General features: G+C 43.6%; 1 protein-coding gene across 3 annotated transcripts in view; it reads right to left on the reverse strand.

Annotated features, from left to right (window-relative positions):
* The window catches only part of LOC116979988 (multiple epidermal growth factor-like domains protein 6), a 322278-nt gene that overhangs the window by 70695 nt on the left and 227429 nt on the right, over window positions 1-24154 (reverse strand). For all 3 annotated transcript variants that reach the window (XM_033032015.1, XM_033032016.1, XM_033032014.1), the window contains exons 7-12: window positions 20941-21066; window positions 17249-17371; window positions 15410-15532; window positions 11891-12028; window positions 10198-10320; window positions 3218-3340 (exon numbers count right to left, since the gene is read on the reverse strand). In XM_033032015.1, the coding sequence (XP_032887906.1) occupies window positions 3218-3340; window positions 10198-10320; window positions 11891-12028; window positions 15410-15532; window positions 17249-17371; window positions 20941-21066 (756 nt within the window). The remainder of the gene's footprint in view (window positions 1-3217; window positions 3341-10197; window positions 10321-11890; window positions 12029-15409; window positions 15533-17248; window positions 17372-20940; window positions 21067-24154) is intronic.

Consider the following 24154-nt stretch of genomic DNA (forward strand, 5'->3'; position numbering starts at 1 on the left):
CCAAGGGCTCTGGCTGCCAATTATGTAACATCACCACCACATTACCACGCACCATCAGTGAATTAACGTGGAATCTTTAAAAGGCTATCTATGAAACAACCAAATTGTTGAAAGAAACCTGTTGGTTCACTGATCTTCAGAGAAGGGAATGTGCTGCCTTTACCCAATTGTCCAGAAATTAGCTTGCACCTGTAATCATGCTCCAAATGATTGTTGCATTTGCCAGGTTTGGGTTCCCAGTGTAAAATTTGCAAAGTTGGCCACAATGCAGTGCGAGAGAGCACCAGGGTGTTTCACATCCAGAAACAAACCCTACAATAGGGCCTGTGTAGGAAGGAACTGCAGGTGCTGGTTTACACCTGAGAGATTTGGACTTTTTTCCCCCCTATCACAGTGAGCAAAGCGGAGGAGGAGTCACTGTGGTGGATGTTTATGTTAAAATGTATTTTGTGTGTTCCGTTGCTTTTTATTTATATGACTAGCTTGGCAAATTAAATTCCTCGTATGTTGCAAAACATACTTGGCTAATAAAGTATTATTGTGAGTGATACCCGATTGTGAAGATAGACACAAAATGCTGGAGTAACTCAGCGGGACAGGCAGCATCTCTGGATAGAAAGAATGGGTGACGTGTCGGGTCGACACCTTTCACTCCAGAGATGCTGCCTGTCCCGCTGAGTTACTCCAGCTTGTAAGCCTGACTTACAATTGGACCTTACTTAATTTAACACAGCTCCTGACATTTTTGCTGCACAGACTTCAGCGAAGGGTTCTGATGCTTATAGCAAAACTCCCTCACAAATGCACACAAACGCACATGCTCACAGCAACAATTTGCACTACCATTGCTGTTGAATACACAGGGCATGCAGTGCAGAAATTCAGTGCAGGGCAGTGAGACAGCGCTCACAATTATTGAAAGGACCATGCAAGTCCTCGTTAAGGATGTATGAGCTAGGTAGGAGTTCCTGTTCTCTGCAGGGGCCACAAGACCTACATTTACTGTAGTAAGAGCTTTTCAGGAGCTGGCTACAGTAGTCTTCTCTGGGCTTGAAAAATCATGAGCAAATTAAAGAAGATTCATGTCCTCACAAGATACTGTATGTTAGGGTGTACAACTTATTTACAACTGCAGACTGGAGATTCTCACATGCAAGTGAACTTTCTGTGGCAGTCTGTGTTCTTTAACCTAGGAAGCAGAGTTGGTGTGTCATAGTGGTCATGGAGAGACCAGTGCTAGCCAGAGAGGAAGCAGAAGATGACTTCAGAATGTTTCATATCCCAGTGATTCCAGTATTGGAAAATCCGAGACTGAATTCACCAGAGAGAACAAATGGGTAATGTTTCAGGTCGAGACCCTTCTTCAGATTGAGTCAGGAGAAAGGGAAACCCACAGTCTGAAGAAGGGTCTTGGCCTGAAACGTCACCCATTCCTTTCCTCCAGAGATGCTGCCTGTCCCGCTGAGTTACTACAGCATTTTGTGTCCATCTTCAGTGTAAACCAGCATCTGCAGTTCATTCCTACACACTGTGAATTCACAGCTTGCTGGAGAGGTCCAGGTAAGATGCTCTGGAAGGAGGCTACTGATCAGTTCAATCATAAGGACCCACACCCACACGAGTGGCCAGCATGGCCATAACAACACCTACAGTAATGGATTGGTTCACTATTGAGGCACTCATTCAGTGAGTGTCTTTGCAGATAAAAGTTGGAGAAAATCCAAAAACATTACAGGGAGTGTATTACAATATTGCAGTTACTACTTTGTTTGGTTTAATCTACTTTTTTATTCATGAAAAAAACCTAATTTGTGATAAGCAAAATTACATCCAAAAATGATCTACACTAGATATAACTGGATGTTGCATGGATTAACACTGGTGCAATGATGTAAAATTTCAAAGTAAAGAAGGAAAAGTCTAATAATCTCCATGAGATTGACTGGGGCACAGCCATCAAGCGCAGTAACACATCCAGTCATCTATGCAAACTCCGCCATTCAAATATCTGGATGGTGATGCACCAAGATGCACCAAGAAAGGAAATTACATCAGCCTCACAAGAACACCACCGCCTCCAGGATCCCCTCCTAGCTGCACACCAGCTTGCCTTGGTAATACATTGCCACTCCTGTGTCATTGCTGGATCTAAATACAACTCCCAGCCCTTCACCACGAGGGCTGTAGAGGTTCAAGCAGATGACTCACCTTCACCTTTTTCAAAGTATTAAGAGTGGTCAAACAATGGTCTCAACCTGTAAAACCTACGACCCACAAGTGAACGAGAATAAACTTGAGTAGAACAAACATAAAAGTTAGATAAGTTTAGAGATGCAGCATTGAAACAGGCCAATCGACCCACCAAGTCTAGTCTAGGACTAGAGGTCATAGCCTCAGAATTAAAGGACGTTCCTTTAGAATGGAGATGAGAAGGAATGTCTTTAATCAGAGGGTGGTGAATCTGTGGAATTCTTTGCCACAAAAGGCTGTGGAGGCCAAGTCAATGGATATTTTTAAAACAAAGATAGATATATTCTTGATTCGTACAGGTGTCAGGGGTTATGGGGAGAAGGCAGGAGAATGGGGTTAGGAAAGAGAAATAGCCAAATGGCATAATTCTGCACCTATTACTTATGACCTTATGACCATTGATCACCCATTCAACTAGTTCTATCGCACTTTTCCATTCACTCCCTAAACAATAGGGGCAATTTTGTCTTTACAGAGGCCAATTAACCTACAAACCTGCACATCTTTTTAAAGTGAGAGGAAACTGAAGCACCCGGATAAACGCATATGGTCACTGAGAATACGCGCAAACTCCACACAAACAGCACCCGAGGTCAGGATCGAACCTCGGTCTCTGGCACTGTGAGGCAGCAGCTCCTCCAGCCGTGCCATAGTGTCGCCTGCACGGTGTTATTTTTTATTGCTATTTAAAATATCCTGTCTGAATTATCCCAAGATCACATTTTGTTTCCATTGATACTGGTCACACAAAAGAACATTTCAGACCATGCCTTGTCATGTTAATGTGAATAGTTTAAACTTGCAACAGAAACTGCAAACAACACATACCAAAAGCTAGTGGTTTAAAAGTAAATACACATTGAAGGACTTGTAAATTCCACAGTCAGAGACTTCTAACAATGTATTCTCAGAAATCACAGTTTAATGTTTAGTGTAACCCACGCATGTTTTTCTTGTCTTTACTCACAAGTACAGCTTTTCCTGTCTGTATCCAGCTTGTATCGCTCCTGGCACGCACACTGAAAGGATCCAAGGATGTTTATACATAGATGCTCACAGCCGCCATTGTCTGCAGAGCATTCATCGACATCTGTAACCAGAAATCAGAACAGAAATAGATGTGAGCAAGAGTTTTTAGTTTAGATTAGTTTATTGTCATGTGTACCGAGGTACAGTGAAAAGCATTTTGTTTAGTTTAGCTTAGAGTGAGATAGCAATTGATTCCTGCGATCAGAGGCATAGTCTATGGGGAAAGGTCAGGTAGAACAAGAACATAAGAAATCAGGATGGGCGTAGGCCATTAGATCCTCAAGTCTTCTCTGCCATTAATTCAGATCATGGCTGAATGTTTACCTCATTGCCATTTTCCAGCATAATCCTTCCAAAGATAGACACAAAGTCTGAAGAAGGGTCTCGACCTGAAACATCACCCATTCCTTTTCTCCAGAGATGCTGTCTGACCCGCTGAGTTACTCCAGCTTTTCGTGTCTATCTTTGGTTTAAACCAGCATCTGCAGTTCATTCTTACACTATCCTGCTATCCCTTGACTTCCCAAATGTCCAGAAATCTATTGATCACTGTTCTGAATGAACACAAATGACCTTCCACAGCCCTTCCCCTTCACTACACATCTATGGTAAGTACATCTGTTTTTAGGATAAGGCTATTAAAACTGTACACAATATTCCAGGTGCAACCTCACCAATCATGATAAAACTTCCTAACTCTTGTATTCAAATTAGCGTTGTTACAAAACCTACCATCAGCAGCGCTACAGATCTGCCACTGCCTGTGTGTGCGATTCCGGAGGCTGGGGGGGGGGGGGGGGCGGGATTAAAATTCAGGTTTGTATTGGTTGTCGGAGAGGTATTTGCTCGGACTTATAAGATGATAAAGAAAATTCATCCTGCGCTTCCGTTCCCGTTTTTTTTTTTAATTCTGGACGATTGCATCGCTGGATTGAAGTTAAACGTGACTTCTAACGCCTTCAACATCACGGATCAAAATCAACATCAAGGACTTCCACATCAGGACAAAACAAAAGTTATATCGTTTATTTAACATCTTACCTTGCTTTTTGGTGTGGTCTCATTTTAATCTGATGATACAAAATATGTTATTTAGGCCCCGATACCGGCCGTGTCTTGCCTGCCGTTATCACGGGGCTTATCATGGCAGCGGCCACATTCCGATCTATCACAATCCACTCTCAAGATAACCAAATTCATTATTTTTTCTGCACAATCATGTCATAAGAACATCTAACTCATCTATATTTTGTGTTATTGTCTATTTTAAAAATTTGGCTATTTAAAACATTTTTTTTACCCTTTTAAGAATGGGATAGATGTTTAGATCCAGTAATTGAATTTAGATGAATTTAATGAATTTGATGACACTGATGAATAATATTTTTTTGTTGGGTATTTACTATTTGTTTTAACGTTACAATAATATTAAAGTTCTGACCTTGAGAATATCACATTTTTGAATTTTCAAGGCAGTCTGGGTGTTTATTATTATTTCCGTCACAACGGTCAATTTTGTAATTATCTACAATTAGGTAACTAACTAATTATATGCTTTAATTTCAAGTCATCCAAGTAAGATGTATCATTTGTTTCAGAATGCTTCAATCTATAATAACTGAAATTTTCATTCAGTTCACTTATTTTTTAAGAAAGTTATGGGCTTTTATGTCAATTGACTGTCCTCGATCACAGCTTTTGTGTTGTTAATGATAAAAGCAATAGGGAACAAGATGCTAATTTCCAAGTATGAAAATGACCATAACTTTTTTTAATACTGAAGATATGAAAGTGAATTAGGTATCAAATTAAAGTTCCTTTTATGCTTTATCTGATGCGATAAATTACAGGCTTGATTTTTTAAATCTCAAAATGTTGTAACATTCCTAATCAAATCATCTTACAAAAGGTTAACATACCATTTGCCGCTTTAATCACTTGCTGTACTTTCATGCTGAACTTAAGCTACCTGCGTGAAAGGTTATCTAGACTCCCTTGAACAGCTGCACTAACCAATCTCTCTGTATTTAGCAAATCCCCTTCTTGAATGTTTTGTGTGCTAAAGGTGTCCACATGTGCTCCCCCGCTCTCTCAGCTTGTCCATTTATCCCTTGAAACCTCTTTACATCCTCCTCTCTCTTCAAATTCCCAATCAGTTTAATATTGCCATCAAGCCTATAAAAATTACACTTAATTTTCTCTGCCAAGTCATCGATATAGATTGTGAAAAGCTGAGAGCAAAGCAACAATCCTTGAGGTACCGAATTATTCACAGCCCGCTAATTGAGAAAGATTTGTTTATTCCCCCTCCCTTTGCTTTCTGTTTGATTATCAATTCTGAACCCACGTCAGTATATCACCCCCAATTCAACGTGCTCCAACTTTGTTTTCTAATTTTCTGTTCAAAACCTCATCGAACATCTTGTGAAACTTCAAATCCACCACATCCATTGGTTCCATCAGATCTATTCTGCAAGTCATATCCTCAAAGAACTCTAGCGGGTTTGTCGAACATGCTTTCCTTTCATAAATCCATGACAATTCTGCTCAATCCTATTATTCGTTAAAGGTGTTCTATATCTGAATCCTTGGTGTAGATTGTTTTCCCTACAATTGATGTTAGGCTGACAGGTCAGTAATTATCTTCTTTATCTTAAATAGTGACATTGCATTTGCCATTTTCAATCCACAGGAATAATAGTAGAACCTATGGGTAATTGAAAGATGATAACCAAGACATCTAATAATTCTAGTGCTACTTCTTTCAAAACTCTGGTATATATTTCATTCAGTCCTTGGGAGTTATCTGCTTTCAAGTTCATCAACCTTTCTAGTTCTATTTTTTTCAATAATACTTCACTTTTTTCACTTACTCATCCTTGCTGGACCCTGGACTCTCGATTTTCTCCATGTGAGTTCTTCCATGTTGACATACACAAACAAATTGATTCCTTCTGCCAATTCTTCATTCCTAGTTATAAATGCTTCTGTCTGAGTGTAAGGAGTCCACATCTACCTTGTTAGTTTCCTTTTCATTTTTGTATTCCTATAAATGTTCTTGCACTCTGTTTTCACTTTTACTGCCAGTCAGTTCTGATATTCTCTCTTTCATTTCTTCATCGATTCCCTGGATCTCCTCAACTGAGTTCTACAATACCCTTTATCCTCAGGCTATTCCTGACAAGGTTATGAACCTTCTTCTTTTGATTTAACGCTTTCATTAATTTATTTTGTCAACCATGAATGAATTACTTTTCCTGATGGGTTTTGTGTCTCAAAGGGTTTTTTTTGTTGTTGTAACTTATGCATTCTGTCTTTAAACACTGAGCATCGCCTGTCCACTGCTATGAATCTCAATGCATTTTCCCAATCATTCACAGTCACCTTTCCTCTAGTTTTCACAAGTTTCCTTTGTTTAGATTACATACCCAACTTTTACATTTATCTACATCACTTTCTCCATCAGACTCAAGTTATTCTTCTTGAAAAACTCTTTGGCAACAAGATCATCATTTAACTCTCTCTCATTGTGTAAAATGAGACCCAAAATAACCTTTTCCTTGTTTGTTTCTTCAATGTATTGCTCAAGTATCTTATCCATGAATTAATCTTCCACATGAAATAAAAGTTTAAAAAAATTGTAGGTTCTGGGAATCTAAAACAAAAACAAAAACAGAAAACACTGGGAAAATGCAGCAACTGTGGAAAGAGAGCGATTAAATGCTATAGGTCTACAACCCTTTCTCAGAACTTTATTTTCCACATTATTACAACATACGGACTGTAGCAGAACACAAAGTCCAAGAGGAACTCAGTTGGTCAGGCGGCATCTGGGGAGGGAATTGACAGGGTTTGCTTTTGGTCGGGATCGTTTTTCAGACTGATTGGAGTAACAGGGAGAAAGCTGGAAAGGAGAGATGGGGCAGGACAAAGTCTGGATAGTGGCCACAGGTGAGGGGGGTTGACAAGCAGATGGGTGGAATAAGTGACAAAGGCTCGAGATGAAAAGGATTCAAAAGGATATCAGATAAGAAGAGGAGAGGAGGAGTGAAATGTAAAGCAGGAGAGAGTGAGGTGGGTGCAAGAGGACCGGGGGGAGGAGAAAAAGGATAAAACTGAAACATGATTGTTATGGAAGGGGAGTTAAAATAGTGAGCAACTGGGAGATGCGGCAGGCCTTGGTGGACAGAGTTCAAGTGTTCGATGAAACAGCCAACTGGTCGACGCTTGGTCGCGCTGATGTAAAGGAAGCCACATTGGATACATCAAATGTAGTTGATGAGCTTTGAAGATATGTATGTGAACCTCTGATCATTCCCATACTGGCCTTTCTGTCCTTGGCCTCCTCCAACACACGGAATGGGGGGAAAGCACCTCATATTCAGCTTGGATATCTTATAACCAACAATATGAAAACTGAATTCTACAATTTTAAGTAATACCTCTCCTACCCCCTCTCTCCATGGAGTAACTCAGCTGGTCAGGCTGTATTTCTGGAGAAAAAAGGATGGGTGACATTCAAGCCTGAAGAAAGGTCCCATCCCGAAACGTCACATCATCCTTTTTCTCCCTCCAGAGAAGCTGCCTGATCGGTTCAGTTATTCCAGCTCACCGTATCCACCTATAATTCACCAGGCTTTGGCCCATCTTCAACTCTCTTTTCCAGCTTTCTCCCCCCCCCCCTCACTACTATCAGTCTGAAGAAGGGTTCCTACCCGAAACGTCATGTGTCCAGTTCCTCCACAGATGTCGCCTGACCTGCTGAGTTACTCCAGCACTTTGTAGTTTGCTCAAGATTCCAACATCTGCAGTTCCTTGTATCTCCATTTCACTGCTCCTTCGGTTAGCCATTTGTAATCTACCCTATCCTGGACTCTCTCCCATCCACTGAATGCCCTGAGGGAATATTTTCTTATACAAAACTCCAAGGAGCATCAAGATAATTGCAGAAACCATCCAAAAATAACAATTTTGTTATTCAAATCTAGTCAACTCTCCATCGAACAAGATGTTTCCCATTCTGAAAGCACAGCGATCCAATTGTCACAAAACATATTTGCTTTATTTCATTTATAATTGCTTCTCCAATCATTCTCCACCACACTGAGGCAGATTATTTTGATGTTTCCTTTGTGTATATTTTTCTCAACAATTTGTTTTTCAACCGTAGAGTACATTGATGTTGCTAAACTGGGGACAGGGTGCTTTTGATCAAATGTTTGCCTAAGACTGAAAGGAGTTTTTCGCGCAAAGAACGGCGCGTGTAAGGAACGAGCTGCCGGAGGAGGTAGTTGAGGCAGGCACTATCGCAACGTTTCAGATATATTAAGACACGTACATGGATAGGACTATATAGAGGGATATGGGCCAAACGCAGGCAGGTGGGATTAGTATAGATGGGACATGTTGGCCGGTGTGGGCAACTTGGGCCGAAGGGCCTGCTTCCACGCTATAAGACTCTATGACTATGACTTTATGACCTGGTAGCAACTGCTCTGAACCTTCTGTGTTTTTAACTGTCGATGTTGTAACTACCAAAGCAGCAAGCCAAAACCAGAGTATCTTCCGCTCTCATCATTTTATACCCCCCCCCCCTCCCCCGCCCGGAAGAGTTAACCCACATCTGTTCAGATTTAGTGGAGATAGAATGAAAGATTTGACGAATGCAAAACAAATATTACCACTTTGAGTACACTGACATGTTGTGAGCAACATGTTATGAATTAGTCAAATTCTTAATAGTGCTGGAAGTGTGCACAGGGAATCGTCTATCTAGATTTCCAGCCCCACATACTGAATGCATTACTTCACAGGATATGCGCAGTAAATGACCACCAAATGGATAAACAGAAGGTGGCAGATATCAAGCAGTGCAAGGTATCCCGGGAGGCCATTGAGGCATTCCCCCGGTTTCTGTAATTTTATATTGGGCAGATTTATTTCCAGTTCCATTACCACATAAATCCAGTCTGGAATTGACCCGGGGAAGAACAGTGCATTTGCACACACTGCATTATTTCAGCATACTCCCTTAAGCACTGCAAAAGTCGATAGGTAGGGCAGTAGCTTTTTACAAGGCTGGAAACATCCACACAAATAATCAGCTGGAGAGTTTTACTCAGTGAAAAATGCACTGCCTTGTTTAAGTGCCCCAGTGACCTCATAGCCTGTGTTGGTGCCAGCGCTATCTGTCCGATGTCTCTGAAGCCAACATCGATCATGATGATAGATACAAAAAACTGGAGTAACTCAGCGGGCCAGGCAGCATCTCTGGAGAAAAGGAATAGGTGACGTTTTGGGTCGAGACCTTTCTTTAGACTCACAAAACGACATAGTGCTTTTCTTCGGTCGCCTCCGCCTCTGTGTTTTTTTTCGATGGGAAAGAGTCCTCACCACCCAGTGATGACCCCTTGTCCCATCTCCACCAGTCCCCCTACTGTTGGACTCACTAAATGGCCTTCTATCCTCTTTAAACCTTTTCATTTCTAACTTTTGGCATCTTTTTGTTAACCAGCATCTGCAGTTCCTTCCAACACATATATCATGGTGCATAGGTCAGAATGTGTAGGAAGACACAAAAAGCTGGAGTAACTCAGTGGGCCAGGCAACACCTCTGGAGAAAAAGGAATGGGTGACGTTTCGGTGAAGAAGGGTCTCGACCCGAAATGTCCTATTCTCCAGATATGCTGCCTGATCCACTGAGTTACACCAGCTTTTTGTGTCTATGGCTAGATCAGAGGTTTGGATCTATGGTGCAAGTCCTTGCATAATGCAAAACTCTCGCCCTGGAAGATCAAAGAAGCAGACAGGGTGTTCTGAAATATCTGTAGTGGTGCTCCGAAAAATGCAAATCAAAGCTGTGCAGGAGTTAGCTGCAGAGGAAAGCGACCTAGAATTTGCCTCGCACTCTCACTATACCATCACAGCTGCATCCATCCATGTTCAGCCGGTACCCTACATGGCAGCTGCACTCGTAGCCTCCAGGATTGTTACTGCAATCTTGCACGCAGCAAGCAGTGTTGGTCTCACACTCATTGGAATCTGTGATGAACAGGAAAATCAGATTCAGTCAACTTTATCACCACTTGAACTCAGTCTAGCATAGAGCACTGGTAAACAGTGGAGACACAGAAGACTCAGCAGGTCAGGCAGCATCTCAGGAAATCTCATGGACCCCAAACATCACCTCTCCTTGTTCTCTGAAGATGCTGTCTGATCCACTGAGCTACTCCAGCACTCGGTGTCTTCTATTGTAAACCTGGATCTACTGTTCCTTGTTTCTACAGGAGACAGTGAATCAGTTATCAAAAATCAAACAGCAACATTTGATTTTGATTTACGCTAAATAGTTCCATGCAAGTTAAGACACAGGTAGACAGAGTAGTGAAGAAGACATTTGCAATGCTTGCCTTCAATGGTCAGGACATCGAGTAGAGGAGTTGGAATGTCATGTTACAACTGTACGTAATGTTGGTGAGGCCAAACTCGTGTAGTACTGTGTGCATTTCTGGTCACCCAGCTGTTGCAAGGATGACATTTAGCTAGAAAAGCTACAGAAAGTTTAGTAAGGACGTTACTGTGGCAGGAGGCCTGGAGTTACAGGAGAGGTGGATAAGCTGGGACCGTTTTCCCATGGAGCGTAGAAGATGACCTTAAAGAGGTATAAATGATCATGAGTCTGTTTCCCAGGGTAGGAGAGTCTAAAACTAGAGGGCATGGGCGAGAGGGGAAAGATTTAAAGAAAGGAAAATTGAGAAGTTACTTTCGCACACAGAGGAAGGTGGGCAGGTGGAATAGACTGTCAGGGGAAGCAGTGGGTACAATTACAATGTTTAAAAGACATTTGGATAGGTTAATGTCTCGTGAAGGTTAAGAGGATATGGGCCAAATGCCAAATAGACAACTTGCTCGGCATGGATGAGTTGGGCCAAAGGGCCTGTTTCCATGTAGTCAACCTCTATGACTCTGCTAACATGAAGATTATCAGATTACAACAAAACTCAAAAGTGTAAGGATAGAGAGAGCCATTACCCTCCATTAACAAAAACCACTATTTCATTAAGTTCAAAGGCACGACCGAGGTGCATAGGGACAATTTTTATTTAAATCAGCATTAATAAAGATGCAGGCAATTACCTAAAGATTTGCATCCTTAATAAATTTGATTTTTTTTCCCTCTATGACCCTTGGTCGTTCCTTCAACCTTAATGAAAGTGTATTATTTTTGTAGGATAGTAGGTAGAATGATATCCATTGAACAACTGAGGACTCAAGTTTAATGACAAAACATCACACCGTCCCTTTCAATTCCCAAACCTTGGCTTTCTTCCTCAAACTTCACAATCAAAATTGAAGATAAAACTCAATACACAGCCTGATAAGATCAAATATCCTTCTGCAATGTAATGGTCGTCCTTATGTATCTGATACAAAAGCAGATTAAGGCTCAGATTCAATATCGTGTTATGTTTTCATTGTCATGTGTCCCTGATTCAGTGTTAACATCACAATGTACAGATTGCTGCTCTCCAGTTAAGTTTCAATTGTGAAAATGTATTTATAAAAGCAAAATTCATATGGGTTTAATGGAAAGTAATGAATATGGCTGTACCAAGACATGTGTGTCCATCAGAGTCCAGGATGTATCCTTGATTACAAAAGCAAGAAGGCCCAGCGGTTTTGTGTTCACAATGGTGAGAGCAACCACCATTGTTCCTCTCACAGCTGTTCACAATCTCCATTTCAATACCTGTTGGTGGAAAGACATTAGTGCATAGTAGACCAGTTCTCCACACGTCAACATTCAAAATCATGGATCTCAAAACACATAAAGATTGCACTAACATCCTGCAGAACTACCAGGGGACACATTATCACACGAGCACTGCAGAAGTTTCTAATTTCACTTGCAAGGAATACATACGCCAAGGCCAACAACATCTGGATCCAAATTCAGGGGTGGGCAACTCTGTGATCTGGGAGTCCCCAGAACACTTCACGCTGGCTGGGGAAAGCAGCCAACATAATCAAGGACCTTTTTAACCCGGGTCATTCCCTAGTCTCTATGCTCCCGTCAGGCAGAAGATCCAAAAGCTTGAAATTGTGTTCCAGTAGTCGGGAACAGCTTCTTCCTCTCTGTTATAAGACTTTTGAATAGTTCTCCTATAAGCTAATGGTTGGAAGTAGTCTCAATCTTCCAACCTACCTCATTGTGGACGTTGGACTTTTTCTCTGATATTGTAAAACTAAAATGCTGAAAGCTAGGGAGCTGCCGGCGAGCACCACAACTATGCATTGGGAAGCTCCCGGCAAAGCGCGGCAAGAGAGGGCCTGGCAGTGGTCAAGGATGGGCCGGAGATCGGATGGGCCAGCGGTGGGTGCCGGAGGTCGGTCAAGGACACACCGCCGAGAGAACAAAGAGGAACCCAGAGTTGGGTGGTGGGGAGGGGGGTGTTGGTGCCGAGAGGACAAAGGGGAACCCGGTGTGGGGGTAATGCAGAGAGAACAATGAGGAACCCAGGGTGGGGAAGCGCTGAGAACAATGAGGAACCCAGCATGGGGGGGGGGGGGGGGGGACACCGAGAACGAAGAGGGGCACAGAGCTGGGTGGAGGGGAATGCAGAGAGAACAAAGTCGGACCCAGCATGGGGGAGGCCACTGGCTTGATGGTTCTCATCCATAGTTTTATCTGATTTAAATTGATAGCACGTAAACAAAAGCTTTTTATTGTATTTCGGTCCATGGGACAATGATAAATGCCACTCCCCAAAAACATTTAGGACCTGAGATTTATGAGGCAGTTAATTCATTTATCTAGAGAGCTGAGATACACCTCACCAAGCAAATAGCCTGGATTTTCCCCAAAATGATCCAAGTTATGTAAAAAACGCCACCAGATACAGTCACGACTTAATTACGGAATGGCAACACAATTGGGTGCCTTGCGTTGATTCCCAACCAACACCTAGCGTCAGGTTTTATACACTGGAAAGGCCACAAGAAAAGCACCCAAGTATGTGGCATTCACAGAGGACATTTCGTTCACTGTTTTATATTGGGATCCGCAAGAACCCAACTGTGTTCCACGTCATCAACAATGGATTCCCACAGATTGTCAGCTGTCTATGCGGAAATTTAATAGGTGTGAATTTCTCTCAGAGTTAAATAAAAGCAACATAATGACGCAAAAGCTTTCCCATGGAATTTTGCAGTATCAGCTGCCGCAGGATGGAAGTGATATCTGCTCATGGAAACTGTAGTTCACAGTTCTTGCAAGCCTACACACAGACTGAATGGGAGAGGATGCTTCCTCTGCATTAGAGTGCAGAAACAGGAGTCACAGTCTCAGAATAAAGAGGAGGTTGCTTACAAATGAGATGAGAACATTTTCACTCAAGGTGTGGCGAATATTTGGACCTTTCAATGCTGGAGGCTGTGGTGGCACAGTCGATGACTTTATTCAAAGAATGACTGATAATTTCCTGGACATTAAGGCAATTAAAGCACTTTGGGATAGTGAAGGAAAATGACACTGAGGTAGCAGGGCTCAGCTTAGGTTCATTATTGTCACTTGGCTTTGTTTTGCATGCTATCCAAACAGACCAGATATCTAGAAGTGTCTCAATAATAATAATAATAATAACTTTATTTATAAAGCACTTTAAACAACCGCAGTTGCCACAAAGTGCTGTACATGAGAACTCATGGACAAAAAGTTATTACAAACCATTAAAAACCATAAAACGAAGGACTAAAAAACAGTAAAAATTAAAAGACATTAAAAGCACTAAGAACAGGAGCAATGTCTCAGCCAGTGTCGAAATCCAGAGAATAAAAATGAGTTTTTAGGGAGGATTTGAAGATGGACAGTGAGGGGCCCTGTCTGATGTGTAACGGCAAGGTGTTCCAAAGTGCCGGAGCAGCAACAGAAAAGGCTCTATCCCCTCTGAGCTTCCGCTTAGACCTTGGTACCTCAAGGAGCAGCTGATCAGCTGACCTGAGGCACCGGGCAGGAGCATATAGGTGGAGCAGCTCAGAGAGGTAAGGCGGGGCGAGCCCATTCAACGATTTGAAAACAAATAAAAGAATTTTAAAATGAACTCGAAAGTGCACTAGTTTTGGAACAGTTTTTTCCCTTCCACTTTAGGATTCTGAACGATCCTTCCATAAGCCTGGGTACTGTTCATCTTCATCCCATTGCAGACATTGGACTTTGTCTAAGGAACCGATGCGCTCAACCCGAAATGTCACCCATTCCTTCTCTCCAGAGATGCTGCCTGTCTCGCTGAGTTACTCCAGCATTTTGTGTCTATCTTTAGACCAGATATACCATCAGTTCAAACTCAAGAACAATCGATAGAACAAAGAGTATGGTTCTCAGCACTGTAGCACATTATAGCGCATCGGTTCCTTAGACAAAGTCCAATGTCTGCAATGGGGTGAAGATGAACAGTACCCAGGCTTATGGAAGGATCGTTCAGAATCCTAAAAGTGGAAGGGAAAAAACTGTTCCAAAACTGGTGCGCAGTTTCAAGCTTTTATAATTTCCACTGGACAGGAGCAAGAAGAAGGAATTAAGGACTAGGGTGGGACATGTCTTTGGTTATGTTGCGTGCTTTTCCGAAGAGCATGAAGAGTCGACGGAGTCAATGGTGGGAAAGGGTGATACTGCTAGAGCCCAGCACCATCAAAGGTATAATCCATGCAGTGAAAGGCTAATCTGAGGACACGCATGTCAGATGGGAATAAAATATTTGTCACTATTTCAATGACAAACTGAGGTGAGCCCTTCTGATGCACTGTCCAATATTCATCCCTCAACCAACATGACAAAACTGGGCATTCAGGAGCATTCAGAGATGATTATTACAATTTGCGGGACTTTGGTAAGTGCCAATGATTCCACAGGCAAAGTATTGTATAGGTACTTACTTGACCGAAATATATTATCATGTGCAATGTCAATGCAAGTTCCTTCTAATCTTTCTTATGAATATCCTGGACCACATAACTGATTTTTTAATAATTTTCAGGATGAAAGGCATTAAAGGCATCAATTGTCGCAGGGCGTCGGCACTTATCCAACAACCGCACGTGGTTTACCCCAGCCCAGCTTGAAAGCAGTACTTACGGTAACACTGTTTCCCATCGGCACCCAGTTCAAATCCAGGCTTACAGATACAGCTAAATGATCCCAGGATATTGATGCACTGATGAGCACACATTGCAATACCAGTGGTGCACTCATTAATGTCTGCAAAGGAAAGGTCAGTGATTAATAGAGAAAACATTGAAGCACTCATCACTCAGAACCACAGACAGAGCCCTTCAATACCAGGCACAGGGAGAAGATAATCAGAAGCCGTAAGCAGCCCTTTACGTCATTCGATATCCTATTACTTCCATCCCAAATGCTGATTTTCAATTTTAAAATTGTTTAGCAAAGTTTTGTATGCATTGCCTTCCACGCATTGTCGATCAGAGAGGAGATGCCAAGTGAGGTAAAGTTGAAAGGTACAAAAAACAAATGAAATCTGATATGGACTTATTTCCAGGAAAGGAAGAATTAACGATCAAGTGATGTGGAACAGGATATAACTTGAGCCCTTGCTAGAGTACACCCATGGGGATCAAAGGGGACATTAGATCTTTGCGGCATAAATCAACTTAAGCGCTCGACTGAGGTATTTTCCATCGATGATCATCATGGTTCACTGGAACACAACTCAATCCACGCAATTTACCAAGAGACAAATGCTGTCAATGAGAGGTTAACTTCTATCTTTGTCTGATGAGTGTAAGAACTTCAGCCATATCCCTGTTACAGCAATGGCTAACAATAGCTGCTGTAATATTGGATTTAAAGGAATGCTGAGCCCAATCCAATTTTGAAATGTATGCATCGCTCAGAGGCTTTCGGAACTTTCTAAGACTTAACACTTCGAAAATTTATTAAAAGAAATGACTCTTCACATCCATCGACTTCAATTAAACTGGAGAGTTTCTATGAAATTAATGTTAGAGGTAGGACAATCGTGTAATAAATCCTGTTAACACCAATAGACACAATGCAGCCATAGTTAGGCTACCCAGTATAGGTTGCCCAGTTCTGCTAAGTTGGGAGTAAATAAATGCAGAGGATCAAAACATAATGAAGAGTTCTATTACTATTATTGTTACCACATGAGGGGTTGTTTGGACAAGGCAGGCGAATGGGGTTAAGAGGGAAAGGTAAATTGAATGGCAGTGTGGACTTCTTGGGCCGAATGGCCTAATTCTACTCCTAGAACTTATGAACACAAATCCACTATGCAGTCTACTATCAAATACTCATTAGTTACCTGCCCTATCACGAGAGAGACCAGGGTTTAATTGCCTGTTGGGGAGATACAAGTTTGTAGGTTAATTTGGCTTTGGGTAAAATTGTAAATTTTCCCCAGTGTGTAAGATAGTGCTAGTGTACGGGGATCGCAGGTCGGAATGGACTCAGTGAGCCAAAGGGCCTGTTTCCACACTGTATCTCTAAACTAAACTAAACTAAACCATCTGAACCCAAACACCAATGGAAGGCTATTGTTTGAATCATCCGCTATTATGTTATTTTGTTATGGGCCTGTCCCACTTACGCGACTTTTTCGACGACTGACAGCACCCGTCATAGGTCATTGCAGGTCGGCGGAAATGTTCAACATGTTGAAAATCCAGCGGCGACCAGAAAGACGCTACGACTCTTTGGGTGACTGAGGAGACAACTCACGACCATACAGGCGACACCCTGGCGACATGTCGCGGGGTGAAGCCTGTACGGTCGTGAATAGTCGCCCAAAGAGTCATACCTTGTTCTGGTCGCCCCTGGATTTTCAACATGTTGAAAATTATCAGCGACCTGTAACGACCTATGACGGATACCGGCAGTCGCCGAAAAAGTCGCGTAAGTGGGACAGGCCCATAGTCTTCACCATTTCCATACCATCGCAGCTCTTCCCATTCACCGATAGCCGATATCCAGGATTGCATTCACACTGCGCCATTCCAGCATCGTTGCGACATATGTGGCCACAGCCACCATTTCTCTCCTGACATGGGTCTTTCACTAGTGACGGTCGAAAAAGAAAACACTGTAACCATCTTAGTAAGTACACTGGAAGTTTCTCTCAACATTCAGGAAATCCGTGCATAGAAAGGACCATGCAATACAATACAATACAATACAATACAATTCAATTTATTGTCATTTGGACCCCTTGAGGTCCAAACGAAATGCCGTTTCTGCAGCCATACATTACAAACAAATAGACCCAAGACACAACATAATTTACATAAACATCCATCACATTGCTGTGATGGAAGGCCAAAAAAACTTTTCTCTCCACTGCACTCCCCCCCCCCCCCCCCCGATGTCAGAGTCAAAGTCAAAGCCCCCGGCGGGCGATGGCGAATTGTCCCGTGGCCATTAAAGCCATGCCGGGTGATGCAAGGTCGCACACCGGGTCTTGGTGTTAGAGCCCCCGGCGTGCGCTCGCAGTGTCCCGCAGCCATTCCAAGCCGCGCGGGGCGGTGCTGTAAGGCCCCGCTCCAGGAGCTCTTCAACCCCGCAACTCGGGCGGGAGAAGTCGCCGTTGCGGGAGCCCGGAAAAGCGGTCTCCCTCCAGGGACCCGCGGGCTCCCGGTGCCGCCCGCCAAACCCGCAGTTGCAGCCACCGAATCTCCGGGGGTCGGGCCGCAGCAGCGTCCACCACAGTTCCACCCGCTCTGGACTCGGCCAGCTCCGCGACGGTGAGGTGAGTAGTCGGCACCACAGCCCCCGGTCTTCCTGTTGGAGGCCGCTCCTCGTTGCAGCCCCAACGACAATGGAGACCCGACAAAGAAAAGGTCGGGTCTCCCGTGCAGGGAGAGATTTAAAAGTTACCCCCTCCCCCCCACACCACCCCCACCCCCCCACACACATACCCCAACAAAAAATAACAAAAACTACATAGAAACATAGACATAAAAATAATAAAAACGCAGACGGACTGCAGACATTATGCCTGCACAATGCAGAATAAGTTGGCATCATAGTGTTGCTGTTTCGTGATACACTTGACTTTGCCTATTTCAGTTTGGGTACAGATTGCTGGTATGTAGGTTATATCGAAAGAGGAACAGTTTTTATCCTTTGTACTTACATGGCAAATGAATATCTCGCCCTATCACATTACATAGATGACCATCCAGTTATATATTTTATGTATGTGATATTGGTATTTAGTTAACATTTAGCCAACACTGGTGTTTACACTCAGGACATGCGAGTGGGTCTTCTCTACCAATGTTCCTCCTCTTGGTGCTCATGCTTCCACAATGCTAAAACGCAGGAAATTGGCAGAACTTAATCCAGTACTAACAAAGGAAAGAAAATCTATACCATAGTTAAGATGGTTATGGACTTGGGGAAGAATGTGGGGGAGTGAGCTGATAGTAAGTTACAGCTCCATGTTTTTGCATAGTTACCCCATAGTTATAGTTATAACTATAGATATTCCTGGAGGTTTCAGGCCATTGTAGTCAGATTCCAAGCCATCTCTTGAGCTATTGTCAGTCATGAAGCATGGTGGTAGGTTAAATGTGAGTCAAACCAGGTTTGAGGGATGTAAAGGGGGCAGGATTCCTTGATGTGTGTGAGTAAACTAGATCTTTTCTTTTACAAATACATGGAAATATTTATCTGTTGGCAGAACCTATTGGCTTAGTGCTGGGTTATCACATTGTTAAGTGAAAGGTTTGCGTAGTCTCCATATCTTACACCATTCAGCCAACCTGCTTGCTGAATATTGCGATGGGTGGGTGACGCGACTCACGTCGCAGTGGCCTCTGCAGTCCGTCTGTCGTTTTTTTTTTTTTTTTGTCGCGTTTGAATGTTTGAATGTAGTTTAAAGTGCTTTTTTTTAACTGGGTATGTGTGTGGGGGGCGGGGGAAACTTTTAAAATCTTTCCCCTGCAAGGAGAACCCGACCTTTTCCCTGTCGGGTCTCCGTTGTCGTTGGGGCCTAGCACCGTGGAGCGGCCTCCAGCAGGAACGACCTGGGGCGCCAGTCGCGGAGCCTGCGGACTTACCCACCATCGCGGAGCTGGCCGAGTTCGGAGCGGGAGGAGCTGTGGTGGCGCGCTGCTGCGACCCGACCCCGGAGATTCGGAGGCTCCAACCGCAGGTCTGGTGGACGGTGACACCGGGAGCCTGCGGGTCCCTGCTGGGAGACCGCTTTTCGGGGCATCCGCAATGGCGATTTCTCCCGCCCGAGTTGCGGAGTTGAAAATTACCTGAAGCGGGGACTTACATCATCGCCCGGCGTGGCTTTAAATGGCCGCGGGACTTGTTAGCGCCCGCCGGGGGCTCCAACACCAAGACCCGGAGCGCAGCCTTGCATCACCCGGCGCGGCGTTAATGGCCGGGGGACTTACTTACCATCGCCCGCCGGAGGCTTTGACTCTGACATCGGGAGGAGAATGAGGAGTGCAGGGGAGAGATAAGACTTTGCCTTCCATCACAATGAGGAGGAGATTCACTGTGATGGATGTTTGTGTAAATTGTGTTGTGTCTTGGTTCTTTTTCTTGTGTGTATGACTGCAGAAACCAAATTTCGTTTGAACCTCAATGAGGTTCAAATGACAACAAATAAATTGTATTGTATTGTATTGTATTGTTTAAGGTGAGGAAAATGGGAACAGGTTAGGAAGCAGCTTTCAACTTTAACTGGAGCCCTCCAGTGAGGTGGGATTTCGTTTTACAGATACAAATCACAACTTTAGCGAGTTTTACCATCTCTTCACAAACAAAACCCCAGGGGGGTCAGAATCACAACAGGTGGAGTTGATGCAAACTTAATGAAATACTGCACTGTATTTTGCGTGCATGCTGCAATCCAGTTAGCCCTGTTCACGTCACAGTTCCAAGGTTGCAGGTTCAGTCCTGACTCTGAATGCTTTGTCTAGCTTCCGTATTCTCCTTTCGACTATGCGGGTTCTCTTCAGTTTCCTCCCATATCCCAAAACATGTTGGAAGACCAATTGTTCCCTATAAATTACCACTTTGTATAGACAAGTAGCAGGAGGAATCAAAATAGAGTTGATGGGTATGAGGGAGAATAAGTTGCAGGAATGCAGGGAAATATAAAGAATGGAATAGGATTGCTCTCTTGGGAGTTAGTGTGGACTTGAAGGGCGGATGACCTCCTTCTGCAACATAATAATGAGGTGTTTTCTTATAGGGGGAGAAAAGTTGGTTATATTTTTATTCAAGGTATACTTCCTGAAACAGCTCAGGATTGGTGTTGCTTCTTCTCGGACGAGGAACTCCAGACACATCATTAGCAACCGTCTCAGCCATCAGTGAAGGGACCAGGGGCAGGGTCATTAATATGCAGGCTGAGCTTCTTCAGCTCTCCGGGAGAGCCCCTGTCTATTAAATGTAAGGGTCATACAGGACTTGTGACTATTATTGCTAATGCTGCCTTCAAACCTCTTGCCTTGTCCAGAGATCTGGAACAAGTACTGCATTGACATTTACAAAAGGTTGAGAACAAGGTGACACCAGCACCATGTGCATGGCCCCATCCCTAACAGAAATACGACCTTTAACCCACTGCAGCCCTCATGCTTAAAATGGTCAACCTCGGTGCTTACGTTCACAGTGTTTCCCGTCCCCTGTCAGCTGATAGTTCCAACGACATTTGCACTGGTAGTGGTTCTCGCTGATCTGCACACACTCATGTTCACAACCGCCATTGTTCATGGAACACGAGTTGATAGCTAGTGGGTTTCAAAATGGAGAATAGCAATTAGAATCTCCTCAGGGAATCACACAAAATAAATAAACTTTCCTCTGCCTACAATGACATAGCCAAGTCTGTACAACATTGTCGGAGTCATTTAAAATTGCCCTGGCGTTCACCAGTCACAGACCCACTCATTGATGTGGAAAGAGGAGATTCAGTGGCTGCTGTACATCTGACAACATTCATTCGCTGGGCCCCGCTAGCTTCTTTCCAAAGGTTGCAGCCAGAAGAGCCCATGGGCATTTTACTGCTTCATCCACCCTGACCCACGGGCAGGCAAGGAGGCTCTGCAAAAGGAACAAAGAGCAACTGTGCTGGCCTCTCAAAGCATGCAGCCTACAAACCCACAGGGGAACGAGACGAGAAGATCAGAAAGTAGAAACAAAGAACTGCAGATGCTGGGTTATACCAAAGATAGACATAAAGTGCTGGAGAAACTCACCGGGTCAGGCAGCATCCCTGAAGAAAAAAGATGGGTGATGTTTTGGGTCCGAAACACCACCTATCCTTTTTCTCCAGAGATAATGGAGAGGATGTTTCCACTAGTGGGTGAGTCTTGGACCAGAGGTCATAGCCTCACAATTAAAGGACGTTCCCTTAGGAAGGAGATGAGGAAGAATTTCTTTAGTCAGAGGGTGGTGAATCTGTGGAATTCATTGCAACAGAAGGTTGTGGAGGCCATGTCAACGGATATTTTTAATGCAGAGATAGATAGATTCTTATTACGGGTGTCAGGGGTTATGGCGAGAAGGCAGGAGAATGGGGTTAAGATAGATAGATAGATAGGAAAAATAGAGTTTTCATTCAGTTTTAGTTTAGACATACAGCGTGGAAACAGGCCCTTCAGCCGCACTGACCATCAATCACCCCTGCATTAGTTCTATCCTACACACTAAGGACATTTTACAGAAGCCAATTAACCTACAAATCTGCACATCTTTTAAATGTGGGAGGAAACCGGAGCACCCGGAGAAAACCCACACAGTCACTGGGAGAACATACAAACTCTGCACAGACGGCGCCCGTATGATTGAATGGTGGAGTAAACTAGATGGGCTGAATGGCGTAATTCTGCTCCTATCACTAATGAACTGATGCTGCGTAACCCACTGAGTTACTACAGCATTTTGTGACTACCTTTGAGATGGCTGTGACAACTGTGGACTCAACTCCGCTCAGTATCGTAATATAGGCCATCTCCCCCACCCCCATAGGGGCTGATAAGGATGCAAGGGCTAGGAAAATCAGTTCTCCTGATTCCAATCTCAAAACAAAAGCACAAAGTGAGCTCTGAGCACCAATTATAAAAACAAGGGATTTGATGAGATTGAGATGCAAGATAACTGCTTGCATCGTGAGGGGTCAGCAGTGGCACAACGGTAGAGTTGCTGCCTTACAGTATCAGAGACCCTGGTTCGATCCTGACTGCAGGTGTAGTCTGTACGGAGTTTGTACGTTCTCCCCGCGTGCATTCGGTTTCCTCCCACACTCCAAAAGCGTGCAGGTTTGTAGGTTAATTGGCTTCTGTAAACTGTCGTTAGCATGTGGGATAGCACTAGTGTGCGGGTGATTGCCGGTCAGCGCGGACTTGGTGGCCTGTTTTCACGCTGTATATCCAAACAAAAACAAGATTTAAAGAGGCCAAAGTACCTCTATAAACAGCACCCCTCAGATGGTCAGTGGAGACAGAGTGACTGTAATTGTGGACTTAATGTGCCCATTTCATTACAAACAGCAGCGATCCCACTAATCACAGGACCTCTTAATCTCTAGGTTTATCTGAAAGTTAGTCATCTTCCTGAAGACTTGAATATCCACTCAAAGTGGTCACGCTAAGGTGCAATTAAGCAGAAACAGCATCAAATAACAACAGTTTAACTTTAATGTCGGCCTTGCCTTTAATAAGTCTGACCTTTTCGCTTCAAAGTGCTGCTTGTTTAATGAGGTGGAAAATCCAGGAATCCCCCCACCCCCTCCCCACCCCTCCGCCTGAGGTAAGGCTCCCTATTCATCCCTCCTTCTGATTCCTTCAAAGGAAAGGCTTGGTATCTTTATCCAACAAAATAAAAATGCCATGCACAGCCTCCCGCGTGGGAGAATGGGACAACAACACTGTGTTTTGCACATGCCAGTCAAATTAACACCCATCCATCAACATCTATGACAGGGATCAAAGCATTAGGGGAATCGGCAAAAAGAAAAAGCACAAAGGGTCTGTGAAGCACAAGGAACCAATCTGGGATTGCTCAGTTATGGCTTTTGCCTTGAAGCTTAGAGGACTAACCTCGTGTCCTGCAATGGGCTCTGTGTGGATTGTTCAACTCAGTAACGCAGTGGCGATTGGATTTCTCCGGGGCAAACAATATAGCTCAGGTTTCTCAGTGGTCTCCCAGGAATATGAAAGGGGTTTTACTCCGCATGCAACAACTGGAAAACCTCAGACTTTTGTCTTCAGTCTCCACTGCTCCCAATCAGAGTTGTGTACAGGATTTGGGGTTTTAGAGGGGATTTGCTGTGGCCCATAAAGAGAAACAACTGAAAAGTGAGCACAGGCAGGAATATGATGGACACAAGTTAAAATGTTCACACGGCCACCTTGGTGATTGGATTTGCCATCTTCAAGGCTTAGGGAGATGCTGCATTAATAAGATGTACAGAGACTTTAATATATTATTGTCCACACCAGCCGGCACAATGTAGCAGCACCATGGCCAAACTGCTGATAAGAAAGAACCCACAGGACTGAGGAGGGATTACCAAATGTCATTCCTTGGAGAAATGTAATTGTATTCCACAACGATAGCCCACTCCTCTGGTTCACGGTAGCTGATGAAATGTCAGTAGAAATTAGTGGAGTTGAATTGAGAAATCTTTCGCAAAGTTTGAAAGTTGGAAGGAACAGTAGCTTAGAAATTGGACATATTTGTACAGATATTACTCTAAGTATATGCCTGTTCCGTTTCGGGTGGAAGTCTTGGCTGTTCGAAAATTGGACCAGTGCTACCAAATGCAATTACCTGTGCGCAAGTGCTCTTCATCGCCAGTGCACACGTTTATGTCAG

The sequence above is a fragment of the Amblyraja radiata genome, chromosome 13, assembly GCF_010909765.2.
Source record: "Amblyraja radiata isolate CabotCenter1 chromosome 13, sAmbRad1.1.pri, whole genome shotgun sequence".
Lineage (NCBI taxonomy): Eukaryota > Metazoa > Chordata > Chondrichthyes > Rajiformes > Rajidae > Amblyraja > Amblyraja radiata.